At 36.5% G+C, this 15784-nt stretch overlaps 2 protein-coding genes across 3 annotated transcripts; both read left to right on the forward strand.

Annotated features, from left to right (window-relative positions):
- The first annotated feature begins 5058 nt into the window (after nt 1-5058).
- LOC127450766 (homeobox protein Hox-B8a) lies at nt 5059-7701 on the forward strand. Of its 2 annotated transcripts, none has more exons than XM_051715105.1 (2): nt 5059-5898; nt 6726-7701. In XM_051715105.1, the coding sequence occupies exons 1-2, from the start codon at nt 5475-5477 to the stop codon at nt 7040-7042; spliced, it is 741 nt and encodes a 246-aa protein (XP_051571065.1). In that variant the 5' UTR covers nt 5059-5474; the 3' UTR covers nt 7043-7701. The 2 variants fall into 2 exon arrangements, with proteins under 2 accessions (XP_051571065.1, XP_051571066.1); XM_051715106.1 differs by having other exon boundaries at nt 6729-7701.
- A 1235-nt stretch (nt 7702-8936) lies between these two features.
- On the forward strand, nt 8937-14298 carry hoxb7a (homeobox B7a). Its single transcript, XM_051715167.1, has 2 exons — nt 8937-9459; nt 12929-14298. The coding sequence occupies exons 1-2, from the start codon at nt 9042-9044 to the stop codon at nt 13183-13185; spliced, it is 675 nt and encodes a 224-aa protein (XP_051571127.1). The 5' UTR covers nt 8937-9041; the 3' UTR covers nt 13186-14298.
- Nucleotides 14299-15784: the final 1486 nt, after the last annotated feature.

The following is a 15784-nucleotide window of genomic DNA, read 5'->3' on the forward strand; positions in this document are numbered from 1 at the left end:
GTGAACGATACACTAACACAATACAAATAAACAGCTTCTGTCATCTTTCGAAATTAGTGCACAGCCCGTTTTATGTGCAGTGTTATCTTTGAATATGCTATTATTGTTATTATTATTATTACTATTAGCAAGATACATATAAGACACACATGTATTCTGCTGAAATGAAGGTCAATGCTAAATTGTCTTGAAGATGTTCTGGATTTCTTATCTGTGTTCTTGTGTTTCTTATAAAGTTTGGTGTTTCAAAGATATTACAAATGTTGACAAGAAAGGCCAAATCGCATCCTCGTCAACAGATGCCCTGAATGTTTCTGTTATAATCTTTATCTCGTCCTCTTAATGCACTTTTGCTTTGTTTTTACGCTGCAGTACTCTAGTTCCATGTTTATTAGCTACATTTGATTAAGAAAGTCATGTGTTGTAAATATGCTATCGTGCGCTCCAGCATTCATATTGAATCAGAAATAAAGAACGTGCCGATATATGTGGATAAAAGCATTACTGTAATAACAATGACTCATATTTGCTTTGAGTCGCTGCTTTATCGCATTTTTTTTTTTATATTACCCCGTGATATTAGTTATATCTATGTTATATCTGGCTCTACCGCATTCTCCAGATGCAAACTGTTTATCAAATAGCCAAGAAAGTTATATAGCCTTCAGAGGCCATGCATGATAAATTATGCAAACTAAAAGGGATAAGGGAAGGTCTGTGTTTCAGTCTGTGGGTTTAAGTTTTAGACTTTCAAAGAAGATTTAAAACCCGAAGCCTACTGTTTGCACCGAACATCCTCAATAACTCTTGCAGGCTAAAATCTGTGAAAAGAGTCAAGAACAGATATTCAAAAATGTGATGGTAGGCTAAATATAGTCATATTGGGATTTGCGTTCTTGTTTCAAACTAGCGTCAACTTCTTCGATAATTTTGTTGTAAAATTGTAAGCCTATATGCTCATTTTTGCCCATAAAGGCAAATAAAAAGATTTTCCCGTAAGAGTTAGGCAGCTAAGATCCAAGCTATTGTGCATTTTTTGCAGTCATTGAAAGATCAGTGGAGACAGCTTTATAAGATCTGCATACAACAGGCTGTTACGATTAAAATTTTTTGAAGACACTGCCAGTTGTCCTGGCTCACAGATGTGTTCACGAATGACTATCTATACTTATTAATTCAGCATAACTATGTCTGGTAATTCTAAGGTTGAGGAGATTTTTTGAGTCTAGCCACATCACTCATTAACGCCCTTTATTTGGGTGTTTTGAAAGGAAACAAACTGCAGAAAGGATGTACGCTCTATGTTCAGAGGAAATGGGAAGTCGACTGTCATAAAAAAAGTGAAAGAAATTCAATGTGGTGTGCCGCAATAAAATAATATGACTGTAATAAAACTATATGGTATACATTTCTGAAGGTTAAGAACTAAATGGCTGTAAAGCAAACACTACGAAAAGAGAAAGTAAAAACGTTTAAATTAGTTTCAATCTAATACCAGTAAGGCAGAGAATTTTGCTTAGGCATATACACTGTGCTGGCATCAGGTAAATCACATTAGCATGTTTTTTTCGCCCCCTTTTCTTACGTTTGTCGTTTTATTGTGCGCAACGTTTGCTCTTTAGTCGTCCAGATTCCTTGCAGAGTAGGGGGTCGAGATTGGTGAGATCTGGACAACCACACATGTGAGCCCTGAGTCCAATTCTTTCGACACCCACCCTTTGTTCCATTTCCGAACGCACTACAGCCCTTATAGCAGGCCATAAAATGCCACAAAAAAGGATTTCTGATTTAACTTGTTTACAACCTTTGGGACCAGGCTCAGTTTTTGCATTCTGTGGGCACACATCCGATTGTGTTTTGGTGATATCTAATACAATGGCCGGTTGCTAAAGAACAATATTTCATTCCACAAAATACCGGTTCTTTCCATTAGAAAGGGTCTTTCTCCTACCGCATTCCCTAAAAACACAGCGAGGTGTTCAGTTTTAAATGTCAACACAGAAAATACATAGTTATAGTTGCTGAACTGTAGATCCGAGTCGTTCAAGTATCAACATAAAAAAATTGTAATATCATGATGTGTGGAAACGCACAGGTCTGCTGCTAATACTTGCATTAATAATAATAATAATAATAATAATAATAATAATAATAATAATAATAATAAAAAGCTTTCGAAATGACAAACAGAAATCTAAATTACACATTTATAAAAGTAAAATGACAAAACAAAGATAAACATTTAACAACTTAACATTTGTAACCAATTAGAAATTAAATAACTTTCAATTTTAAACCGCACGAGCATTACATTTCTTTCTTTCTTTGTAATAATAATAATAATAATAATAATAATAATAATAATAATAAATTGTATTTCTATCGCGCCTTTCAAGACCTCAAGGTCACTTTACAAAGGAAAGTAGGACTAGTAGGCCTAGTAGTAGTAGTAGTAGTAGTAGTAGTAGTAGTATTTTAGTGGTGTCTAATAGTAATAATTGTAGATATTTAATAGTAATATTAGTAGTTGTTCATAAAAGGAATTAAAAGAGTGCAACCCAATAAAGTAACGATTCATGCGCGGACAGAATACATTAGCTGTATCTCAGATATTGAAATAATGCAGTTTGTGAATGGAATATTAAAGGAAGACTTTCAAGAGAAAGAAGGAAAAATAATTCGAAAATCTACTCAAGACCAGATCCTATAAGGATCAGTTTAAATTGATTGCTTGTTATAGATAATTAAAATAAGTTCTTTGCAACATTGAATTTGCACTTACTGAGCGATTAATTCGCTCATTCTGCTTTTATGTCTGTTGTTTATAGAACCATTAGCTTTTGAACTTCCGTCTCATAACAGCTGAATTTGCTCCTGGAGTAACACGCAACTGCCGCTTGATGGCAATGTTGTTCCATCCAAAAGAGACCTGTTGGTGAACCAAACCCCCCAAACCGGAAATCACTTGAACTAAAACATTTGCAGACATGTGCTGTTACACTTGACTAAAGGAAGACTTGTACAGTTTCCATGTTACACCGGAATAAGATAACTTGAGATAATTCTTAAATCTATGTGATAAATATGCAGAGAAATAGCCTCAGGATATATTTATTTAATTTTTTTTGGATAACAAAGTAGTGTTGCTAAGTAATGCAATTATTTATTTATTTATTTATTTGTATAACAAAGTAGAGTGTTACTAATGCAATTTAAATTTTAGGTTACAAAAACTTCGATATAAATATTCGATTAAATATTAGGTTAAGACTGGACAAGGGGTCTTATTAGGAATTCATGGAGCACGTATAAAAGTTGTTATATATAACCCAGAATTTGAAAGATGTGATGTATTAATGATTTATTTAAATCATACGACAATTACATGATTAAATAACATATAAAATCAATACACAAAACTTGGAAAACTTGGTTGGAAAATGTTTTTATTGAGAACAAAACAAAAACAAATCTGTTGTTTCCAAGTTGAACGTCTGCACTGAAACATGAAAACAGCAACAATTAAAACAGCAACTTGTGTGACAACACTATAAATGACACAATAAATAAAAATGTTATTATATTCACTGTTTACCCACATATTTACCATATGAAGTCACATTACAGAAAGTGTTCACAAAAGAATATTTATCACTCTAATCATCTTGTTTTTGTGTTAACATCAGACGTAGTATAAAAATGCTACGTTTAACTATTACCGATTTTTACGTTTCGCAGAGTAAAATTCTCGGAGAAGACAACTCTTTGTCCTTGTAAAGAGAAAGAAATACTGTTGAAAGATTATTAAGTGTAGGATAAGATTTGCGTGACTGTAACGCTGACGATTAACCCGTAATACAGAAACATTAACGTTGTGCAAAATGATTGTGTTGAAAAACAAATCACACTCCGTCTAGTTATTATGCATCTTAAATAGGATTAGTGGTATTGTCACCGAACTGATTATTTTGGAGAAGACATTTCTTTCCAAAACTAATTAAAGTAATTTATTATAGACGCAAATTAATATTTAAACATTTTATTTTTTGAAAAAGTACGAAAAACTATTCAGCCAGTTTTTTTTTTCTCAAATTAGAACGAAATTATAATAAGAAACTCAGAAAAACTCAGAGGAGTTACAAATCATTTATTTAAGTTATTTATTCTTCATAATTCATTTTGTATATATATATATATATGCTTTTTACCATCAGGCAATTAAATAACTTTTCACCCGTCTGAATTTATAGGAAAATGTGAATCATGTTGTCTCATGTTAAACAATGGCAAACCATATAGAAAACAAAACTAAAATGAAAATTAAATGACTCAATATTTCTGCAAGGACAAAATTCGGTGTGAAGCATTTACAGCATGGTCGTGGAACCTCATAAAAACGAACAGCTTTTTTTGATGCTTACGTCAACAACAAACAGTAGGGGCGTTTAATGCATTTTATAGTTTGTTAAGCCATTTACAACAACATTTCCCATTATGCCTGACGTGCAGGTCCTTTTCGACATCGTTATATCTGTAAAATATTTTTAAGTCGTCAACGATTATAAAAATATACATAAATATGCCTCGCTTATTTCCAATCCGCGCCTCGATTTCATAAAATGTTTTGTCAAGTTTAAAGGCGGCTGAGGTTTATATTACGTGTTAAAACTGATTCCAATTAAATCTGTGTGCCTTTTGAAATTTGGCGTCTAGAGCCTGAGCCTGACGACACTGGACCTCGTTAGAGATTTAGGAAATTAACGACAAAACGTGCATGACTTTAGGTTGCCTGTGATGAACATCACCAATCTTTCAAAGGGAGCTTTGGTGTGGATAAGTTGAGTGGGGGAGGGGTACAGGCTATGCACTTGATCTGATGCAAAGCGGCAGATTTCTCATTAACTTGCCCGCTTGAACATATTAATGTGCACAACCACCCCCCCCCCCCCCCATCCCCTGCTCCCTCGTCCTCTCTCTCTCTCTCTCTCTCTCTCTCTCTCTCTGAGTGTTTGCTCGCTTTTTTCTCTCTTTTTCATTCTCTCACTCCCTTCATATCAGAATCGCGCAGAGCGGTGTCCGTGTGGGGATGCAAAAAGCCAATGGGATGAGGATCTGTTAATAGATGCAGATATACATTTTCGTGAAAACTCAAGGCAAAATATGAAACTTCTCATTTGCAGTCGAGTAAATCACAGAAAACTGCTTGGGGACTGGCACCCTTCGACGGAATTGTGATGCTGGAACTCTACAGCGGAAACGTACCAATGGAAGCTAAATAGCTGGGCTGTAGAGAAGTTATTTTAGCAAAGGTATAAAAACTCAAGTCATTCAGTTATTTGGAGATCATCGCTTTTTGTGGTACTGTTTGTTACCTCAGTAACGGCGAAACTGACCACTCTCCATAGCTACTTCGCTGATACAAGCACATAAAAAAGCAAACTCTTGAACGTAATCAGCACCAACAACGTCAAAAGATGAGCTCCTATTTCGTCAACTCTCTCTTCACTAAATACAAAAGTGGAGACGCTCTACGACCGAACTATTACGAGTGCGGTTTTGCTCAGGACCTGGGGACAAGACCCACCGTCGTGTACGGTCCAGGCACCGGGGCCACTTTCCAGCATGCCCCTCAGATTCAGGAGTTTTACCACCATGGCGCATCCACGCTCTCCGCATCCCCCTACCAGCAGAGTCCATGTGCGGTAACTTGTCACGGCGAGCCGGGTAACTTCTATGGTTACGATGCTCTCCAGAGGCAAACTCTTTTCGGTGCTCAAGACGCCGACTTAGTTCAGTACAGCGACTGCAAGCTCGCCACTGGGGGCATCGGTGACGAGACGGACAACACAGAGCAGAGTCCGTCGCCCACACAGCTGTTCCCGTGGATGCGACCTCAAGGTGAGCTTCGGTACACAGAAAACCCTGCTAACTCGCGTTGTGTGTTGTTGGCGTGAGAGTGACACAAACCTAAGTTAGACCCACAAATGCCTCAGTGCAATTTAGATTTAGGGGAGCATTTCCTGTGTGCACAAGAGGGGGGACAATAGCGGGTTTTATTGTTTTATGGTGTTCAAAACTTGTGAATCACTTTACAGTTTAATGACCCCGCCATAGAAAGAGAGAAGAGTGGGAGAGGAAGAGAAGAGAGCAAGAGAATAGCCCCTTCTCTGGTTTCTGTTTCCATGTGTGACACTTTGTCCCACCGCTGATCTCTCACTTCTCACCCAGGTCAAAGTTTTACTGCAGCCTTCAACGACTTACAGTGAGGCTTGGGTTTATTTCACTACAGTGGTTATGTCACAATGGTTATGTCATGGCTTTACCTAATCTTTTGAAAATGTGAAATGGAAAAGACTGCTTTTTAATGACTCTACTGTGTGTTTAATATTGTTCATTAGTGACTAATAGTGTATTAACATTAAAGTAACTTTATTTTTTAACCATGCATCTTTTACATTTGTTACTTTGTTATCCTGGTAAGAGTCTCCAGGGTATACTAAAAGCCTACCTATAAACTAACAATGTTACTGCATCTAACTGCAGTACAGTATGTGTATCGAAGATTATAATTTCACTTGGACTTTTTTTTAATTTTTTTTTATTTCTTTTATTTTGCTGTGGTTTAAGTTGCCTTTTTAGACAACAAGGTTTCATGTCAATAACCTGATTGTGAAATGATGGTGGGGTCATTGCCTCTCTGACATCTGTAAACTTTTTATTGCCAGTAGCTGCTGGACGGAGGCGAGGCCGCCAGACCTACAGCCGCTACCAGACGCTCGAACTCGAGAAAGAGTTTCTCTTCAATCCCTACCTGACACGAAAGCGAAGGATTGAAGTATCACATGCTTTGGGACTGACCGAGCGACAAGTCAAAATCTGGTTTCAAAATCGACGCATGAAATGGAAAAAAGAAAACAACAAGGACAAGTTTCCAAGCAGCAAGTCTGAACAAGAACAGATCGAAAAAGAGAAACGGGAGAAAGAACAGGCGTCCGGGGCACAGTCAGCCGGCGAAGACTGCGACAAGGCAAAACAAATATAGAACGGATGTGTGTGTGCGAGCGTGCGCGTGTGTGTGAAAACGGCCAAGAATGAATAAGGAAAATAAAACAGACAATGATGAGGAGTAAGTGTGTTTGCATGGGAGACATTTTAGTCAAGTCGAATTGTAACATCTGTCACCCTATGAAGGAGTAGAATACATGACTGGGACTAGATACATGACTGTACACCTAATGTGATGACCACAGTACTTCGGGAAGTCGAAGGTCAAGTAGCATTTCTACTTTTTACCTGATGTTCGGAGAGTCCGATAGTGTTAAAACTAGTCTCCTTTCTTTGTGGAATAATTATCGTGAAACTTATGTTTCTATTGTTAGGATATTGTCATTAACAATTACCTTGGCAGCTGTATAGTTTTTAAGTTAAATGGTGCAATTTTAACTGTTCTCACTTACATGTTATGATGTTGACGTAGTAATTAACGACTTCCAACAACATGAAACTGCCTATTTATGCCGTAGAATCTCTTTTTACACGTCTTTTGTTCTTCTCAAATCGATGGTATTTTATTGTCTTCCTTTTCTGGGGTAGGCTAAGCATGCGCACAGTGGATTCTAAAAATGAATAAAACATAATAAAAATGAATTTAAAAATTGTCACTTGACCCATTGCTTATTATAAATAAATGTTTTGTCTTTATTTTACTGGTGGATTGGTTTATGGGGATGACTATATGCGTTTATTGTCATTCGTAAGTGTGTTCTAGTGTCTCAACCAAGAAGCCCCGGAAGAAAATGGACACAATGAAGTTTAAAAGCAAGAATCCTTGACATCATGTGTCCTCTCCCTCATTTCCCTTAAATGTGTAAATCCGAGAAACAGTGGTCTGGTGTCCCGAGGACCGCATCAACCAAAACCAGGTCACCAGACACCATGTTGTGTTAGGTTTAAACAATCCATTTCATGGGATTTATAGAAGAACAAACATGGAATAGTGCAACATAATTGGGTCTCACAGATTAGCCATGCAGTGTGGTCTCTTTCTTGATTTGTAGCTGTACGTGTATGACTTGGATGAAGAAGAGAGAGGCGGCACGTGAAACCACAACTGAAAACTCTCATAGCTATTTTGTCTGACCAACATTGTAACCCGACGCGTTAGGCCACTAAACAGAAACAAGAGTCCATGTTTTATCGGAGCACTACATCAATTTTCTCTTCACACAATATTTCATCGTGGTTGTTAAATGTGGCTATTTGAGTTATGGGAGAACATTTGAGCTCATGTCAGGTGAATTACTGTTGTAAAAAAAAATATACCTAGCTTCGCGACAAGATTTCTGTTTATCGTGCATAGACACTCGCATGCACATAAGTAGCGGTGTTTGTTCACTGTGCATCTGTTTGGGATGCACTGAGCCAATCCGTCTCCATGGGAATGACTTCGTGGTAGTGATTGTTCAAGCTATAGGAATGCTTTGAAGCAGAAACTATAAGTAAGGGCCCGAAGTATCTTGCCCTTGCACGATGCATCACTACAGGGGATCTTGGCACGGATACACTGTATATAAGACTGATGGAAAGAGGAAATTGTGTTGAAAATCAATACAGAAATAATGTAGTCGCCACACAAACAAGAGTCGCGTTCCTAAATATAGGCATCCTGCACTCATTTATAAATTGGTGCAGCTTGCAATAGTTTATTACTGGGTACAAATCAGGTAATTACAGAAACCTTCTCAAGAACCAGTCAATTTGTGTGTATTCTACAGTGCATTTGTGTTGACTGTGGGCACCTTTGGCTATAAGTGAATAATTTAACAGTTTCATGTGGATGGTCAGCTGCGCAGCCTTTTTCCGCATTAGAAAAGGCTTTGGGATGGCGTTAACTCATTGGGTGACTTTTCATCACGTGCTACCCATCACGTGGCCCCTCAGGAAAAGGGGTGATTTTGGTGTAAATCTAGACTGTAACTATATCATTGGACCTCGTAAACCCGACACTAAAAGCTCTTGTCCTATAAATCATTTCTCAAATTATGAGTTCATTGTATTATGCGAACGCATTGTTTTCCAAATATCAGGTGGCGAGTTCAGCCTTCTCTACTGGCGCATTTCCCGAGCAAACTTCTTGCGCCTTTGCGACCAGTTCCCAGCGGGCCAGCGGCTACAGCTCGGCTTCCACCGGTGCATCGGTCTCCTCATCTTCCTCCCTGTCGACCATGTATACTAACGGTGTTAGTCTTTCCAGCCAGAGCCAAGGCATGTACCCCTCCACATATGAACTGGGTGTCGTCTCTTTGAACATGCACAGCTCTCTGTTTGATCAACCGAGTCTGCCCATGGTGTGCACTGGCGATCTCTCTAAAGCGCAAAGCAGTGGTAAGGCAGAGCAGAGAGGCTACAATCAAAACAACGACGACAACCTCCGGATCTATCCATGGATGAGAAGTACAGGTCTGTGAAAACAGTTTCTTGACGACAGGGGTGTCCATGTATGTCTGAGGGGGTTGTTGTGGAGAGTGGGGTTAAGGGGAGCGACCAAATAATTCCAAAGAGTGTTCTTTTAACTGTTTTGTAGCAAAGTGACCAGAGTAACTTCAGGAACTTCCCGACGCAGCTCTCTCCTCAGATCTTTTATGGCTAATTGGGGACCATAAAACCATAATTCAAGACATCCTAGCTTGTAGCATTTCGTGTTTTGTGGAAAAAGGAGGGGAAGGGAGGATAAATATGGATGAAGAATATTATTTTAGCGTAAATATCCAGACTGACTATTGCCTAATTTGCCAAGGTTTTGTGGCTGGTTGTAAATGTTGCTGCAGGTATAAACGATTTTACACAGACATCTATAAAAGTTCTTAGTCTTATTCTTAGTCATTGGCTTTAAAAATTCTTGTGGGTGTGTAATTACTATCAGTAATAACTGTTCATAGGCGTGGGAGTGTGAGTATTTTGTATATTTGTATATGTATATGCTGTACAGGTTTCATGACTCTGACAAATTATTAGCTCAGTTATTAGTTTTAAAATAATAGTCTCCCTCTCTCTCTCTCTCTCTCTCTCTCTCTCTCTCTCTTATATATATATATATATATATATATATATATATATATATATATATATATATATATATATATAAACCGTAATAGCACTTTCCACAAGTAGCTACGAAGATTCTCGACTGTCGTTTTTAAGAGGAGGCCTAAAAGTGTTCTTTTAATGATTTTCTGTAGCCACTCAAGACACTCCCCTCAAGCACCGAAGTTCATATCAGTCAACGGTCAACCTGGGGCGCTTCTATTGTTGACTTTCATGTGTTAAATACAGCAATAATTTTGGAATAGATATGTCATTAGCAATGCTAGTGACATTTTTGACAGATAATCCTCGCCCAACTTTTTTATTGCATCATTTATTTCGTTGTCGGTTAAAGTGTGAAATGCCAATGTCATTTTATGAAAAATGCATCGTGGTTTCTATTCATGTAAGCTTATATGCGTAGTAAGAGTAAAGTATGCACTAACGATGCATGGCACCGTTGCATCTATTTCAGTTTAAATGTGGGCCATGACTGGGCCTCTGTCAAATAAAGGGATTTTTTCATTCACGTATTTAAATTTGAACTTTAAAGATCAGATGAGCCCATGTTGACACTGATGTCATAACATATCTGTTGTAACAATTTGGCCTTAAGATACGTCTTTCTAAAGCTGGTAGACAGATGCTAGTTTTTAACACTATCATAGAACGAAATCAGACCTGCCCATCTATAATCCAGAAAATAATAATAATAAAAATAATAAATAAATAAATAAATAAAGAATATATAGGTAATGGGAATCCCTTGGTGTTCCTATACATATTAACGTATGAGATATAGGCCATCTGGTCTGTTTCACTGGGTGCAGCTGCCTTTTTTGTGTGAGCTTATTTGATATCGCAGATAGATTAATTATTTAATTTCAGTGAGATTTCAGATATTTCAGATGACTCTTTCCCTCGCTTGCTTCTCTCACAACACACACACACACACACACACACACACACACACACACACACACACACACACACACACACATATGTTGGTGTGGCTATCCTTATGAGGACTCTCCATAGACATAATGATTTTTATACTGCACAAATTATAGATTCTATCCCCTAACCCTACCCCTAAACCTAACCCTCACAAAAAACTTTCTGCATTTTTACATTTTCAAAAAAACATCGTTTAGTAGGTTTTTAAGCGATCTGAATTACGGGGACAGTAGAAATGTCCTCATAAACCACATTTATAGCATAATACCCTTGTAACTACCAGTTTGTAACCTAAAAAACAGTCCTCGTAAACCATTTAACCCCCCCTTAACACACTCACACACAATACGGAATTCTATTTTATCATTCGGGAAACAATAATTCAAAGACAAAGAAAATAATGCTCGGCCTTGTTTGAACTGGTATATAAGCGTTTCGTTCTGGAGGAAACGCGTCTGCGCCATCATTTCTACTACTCAGTAAACAAAATAACGGAGGATTTAAAAAACAGAAGCACATTTTTTTCGTTCTCTCGTGATCTTTCGTTTTTACCCAAATTATTTTGCACAGTTTGTCCTCAGTCAGAATTAGCAAGACGTGACACGACGTCAGACGCGGAAATAAGAGTGCAATAAAAAGTTTTAAAAGCACACGAACTCAAAACAGTCTCCATTTGTCGACAGTCTGCTGGAGAACGAAACGCAGGGACAGCAGCAAGTCACTGACCGTGAGCAAGGCTTTGAAAGTCTAGTTTGATTTCTCTTCTCAAAATGTACCTCTTAAAGAGATGTTAGATGGCTGTTTTACCTAAAAGGACTACAACACTACGGCGCTTCTGAGTAAGGAACTAGATCCTGTTGTTGACTGCATGTTTAGGAGGAAGTCTGATCGACCAGCGCCCCAGAGTCATGGGAATATGCAAGTGAGAGAATGGGCTTACATCAAGGATATTTCTGGGCTTTCACTGTGCTTTTGAATTACATTGCACTAATGCACTTTTAAAGTTTAGCTATTTTTTGTACCTTAGTCTATCTTAGCTAGTTAGTTAAGTATTAAGTTTATGAATCCAAATGCATGATACAACTAAAAAGATGCATGGTTCGGCGAAAAGATGCAAATGTATTGATTGAATTTCATGTGTATGTCCTTTTTCTTTTTGTTTTCTTTTTTTTTTTCTTTCGTTTTTGTAACCACAATGTAAATCCAAAATATTGTTCGGAGAGATTCAAAACAATGTACAGGACCTGAACGTGTTTTTTTTTTTTTTTTTTTTTTTTCTCAATAATAGTTTTGCACTTGGGTACTTCTTAATAGAAAGCATAATTTTTAAATAACAACAGCTCTGTCACGGGCTCTTCTTTTGTGCTCATCCTATTAGTCAATGAGCGAAAAATCTCGGTATTTATATGGTCACTAATATCAGTATCAAAGCATATATTTGGCAGCGCAAACAACACATTTGCAGCATTGTTTATGGGAAAACACTAGCAGTCCACACACGTGTAAGAATCAAGCAGCAAGCGTAATTGGACACTTTTCCCCATTGTTTAATATCACAGAGAATAGGCTACTATGTGGAAGCAGTTGTCCTACATGCGCACATTCAGGTGTCTTCACAATCTTCAAGTTGCTTCGCTTAAATTTGAGTGATTCCTGGATCTGTTCAGTGACATTATGTGTTAAATTAATTTAAAAAAATAAGTTATTCGTTCTTGAAAACCGTCGCTTTCATGCAACATGCGGATTCACAATAAATAAATAAATAAAATAAAAATATATATTTTTAGTCTATCTATAAGTGCACGTGTTATTAATATTGCTTAGGCCTTTACTGTTTTCTGGTCCTCCGTTTTCTGTCTAACCAGGGCTCCTTTTACATTTTCCACAGGTGTGGACCGGAAGAGAGGTCGCCAGACATATTCGCGCTATCAAACACTAGAATTGGAGAAAGAGTTCCACTTCAACCGTTACCTTTCACGAAGACGGCGTATCGAGATTGCACACACCCTTTGCTTGACCGAACGCCAGATCAAAATCTGGTTTCAAAACAGAAGAATGAAATGGAAGAAAGAGAACAAATCTGCGGCCCCCTGCTCTCCTGCTGCTGACCAAATCGGGGGCGACGAAGAAGAGGAAGATGAGTAGCGACGAGCAAGAGAGAAGACCAAAAAAAAAAAAAAAAAAAAAAAAAAGATAGTGCTAAATAGTGCTAAAAAATAGACTGTGCTATAAAATTGGAAGAACAATTCGACCTGCTTTAAAGGAATATTCCGGGTTCAGTACAAGTTAAATTAAATCGACAGCATTTGTGGCATAACGCTGATTACCACAAAAATTAATTTGACTTGCCCCTCCTTTTCTTTAAAGAAAAAAAAAAAAAAAAAAAAGAAAAAAATATCTGGGTTAGAGTAAGGTACTTACAATGGAAGTGAATGAGGGCCAGTTTATGAATATTAAAATACTCACTTTTTCAAAAGTATAGACACAAGACATAAACAATATGCGTATTAACATGATTTTATTTACTAACCTATTCTGTGTAAAATTATAGCCAATTTTACCATGACGATGTAAGGTAAACCCTTAAACTCTAAAATGACTATTTAAACTTTACAGCTTAAATACTACATGAGTTTTAACAGAAGAATTAATGTAAGTGCTTTAAAAAAATTATAAGCTTCAAATTTCTGTCTTTAAATCCTCCAAAAATGGGCCACATTCATTTCCATTGTAAGTGCCTCACTGTAACCCAGATTTTTGCATTTTGTTTTGTTTTGTTTTGTTAAAAAGGAGGGACGAGTCGAAATAATGTTTTTGTGATAATCAACATTATGCCACAAATGCTGTCGATTGAGCTTAACTTGTATTGAAGCAGGAATATTCCTTTAATTCATGACGAAAAAAAGATGCTACCTACCACTACAAAGTTAATGTAGAAAAAGTGTTAAGATCTCGTCTGTAACTTGTATTGAACTTGTATTAATGTTAGAGACTAGTAAAATGAAATATTGTCAATCTATTGAAAACATGTATTTGTGGCTTATTTCTTTCGTTCCTTTTACAGTGGGGTCAAACACAGAAGGGAGAAAGTACAACCATTTTTGTATATACATATATATTTTTTTAAAGTTAAGATTTTGACACCGCTGTCCTGTATGTATATGTAGAATATTGTCTTGTGATTTTCTTCCTGTTCATATTTCGCACAAGTATTAAAAATAAACGAAGTGAAGTGTACAGTGAACAGTGAAGATGTAGAAATATTTGCCTCTTGATGAATTTCCTTTTTTCCTTTTTCAATTTTCTTTTCTTTTCTTCTAATAATACTCTAATAATATCGTACTTAAAAACCTTAAAAATAAAAAAAATAATAATATATTTTTTTTTTATCTCACATGATGGGCTTAGATATTTGATACTTAATGCTGTTTTTTGCATTCAGCATTGCGTGTTGCTTCTCCGTGCCACTATTATTATTATTGTTATAGTTTTTTATATTATTATTTTTATTATGATAATTATTATTAAGATTATAAAGTCTCATCTGTCTGTTTGCTGTGGTTCCTCATTAATTGCCTGTTCTTAGTTATATTGGCGTATAAGTGATTCGTTTTGAGAAATGTTAAAGCATTATATTATGAGGAAAAGACAAGGCTTACTACGTTTATTTTGTTGTGAACAAAATTATGAAAATAAATACATTTCAGCAGTTTGCATTAAAAACAGCATCGTTGCCATCGCATCGGTTTCTGACAAAAAGAAGAGACGTTTCGCACAAATATGTAACGTATTTGGTACAATCAGTGGAACAGTTATTTAGCAAAAGCATCTTAAAATCAGCAAGTCTTGTAGGTCTACTGTCTTTATTTAAATTTAGGGTATTATTGTGATTAGCACATTCGACACTTGCCTTCTCAGCATTGATATAACAGTTTTTGTGCAGTGTGGCTTACTTTTTCTCCTCTTAGACGAGAAGTGGTTCTGTATGGTGTGAGACCAAAAGAAGGCGTTTATATTATGGGTTGTAAACTAATGTGTTTAGTGCATCAATAAAAAAGCCGGAAATGCCATAAAAAGGACAAAAATAATCTGCAGGACTGTCTTTTCTGACGGAAGCCCTTAAAGCAACACAATACCTTTTCCGACTACATTTTAACACTAAAAGTAACTGAAGTAATTATCTCAATACAATCTGCTGTAGCCTACTGTGATCTTCAACAATGTGTTTTTGTCGCACTGCGAAATTTTCGTGTATGTGGTGTGTCTCGTTAGAGCTGCAGGGCTGTGTTGCACCATTACCATTATATGACACAAAAATATTTTCCTAAATACCTATTTCTGAAATGTTTTTGTAATTGTAACTGTTTTTAATATCAGTCCAGAATAATACTAGTCAGAAGATCTTTAAGAAGTTTTTTTTTTTTTTTTTTTTTTAAATCGAAATTATTTTCATTTTGATGATATATAAAGACTGATTCGTAATAGTAAACCCAGAATAATGAACCGAGAGACTAATTTTCTACAATTTTGTTCATAGTATTGTGCTATTTTGCCTCTGGTTTTTACAATATAGCTAATCCTCAATTTAAGCATGAAATAAAGAACGAACATCTTATTTTGAGGTTGACACTTCTATTAGAATACTAAACAACTTGCCTTATAAAGTCACACAGCAGGAGTTAATAGCACGTTTTATCTGACATGTTTCGCGGCCTTTGTCATTTTATATAAAAGCTTAAAAATC

The sequence above is a fragment of the Myxocyprinus asiaticus genome, chromosome 13 (genome assembly GCF_019703515.2).
Source record: "Myxocyprinus asiaticus isolate MX2 ecotype Aquarium Trade chromosome 13, UBuf_Myxa_2, whole genome shotgun sequence".
Classification (NCBI taxonomy): domain Eukaryota; kingdom Metazoa; phylum Chordata; class Actinopteri; order Cypriniformes; family Catostomidae; genus Myxocyprinus; species Myxocyprinus asiaticus.

What these genes read in the sequence shown, in the direction of transcription:
- LOC127450766 (XM_051715105.1), top strand. Translation starts at nt 5,475, where the DNA reads ATGAGCTCCTATTTCGTCAACTCTCTCTTCACTAAATACAAAAGTGGA. An exon ending in CCCGTGGATGCGACCTCAAG is followed by an intron (nt 5,899 to 6,725) that starts GTGAGCTTCGGT and finishes TTTTATTGCCAG; the next exon opens with TAGCTGCTGGACGGAGGCGA.
- hoxb7a (XM_051715167.1), top strand. Translation starts at nt 9,042, where the DNA reads ATGAGTTCATTGTATTATGCGAACGCATTGTTTTCCAAATATCAGGTG. An exon ending in TCCATGGATGAGAAGTACAG is followed by an intron (nt 9,460 to 12,928) that starts GTCTGTGAAAAC and finishes CATTTTCCACAG; the next exon opens with GTGTGGACCGGAAGAGAGGT.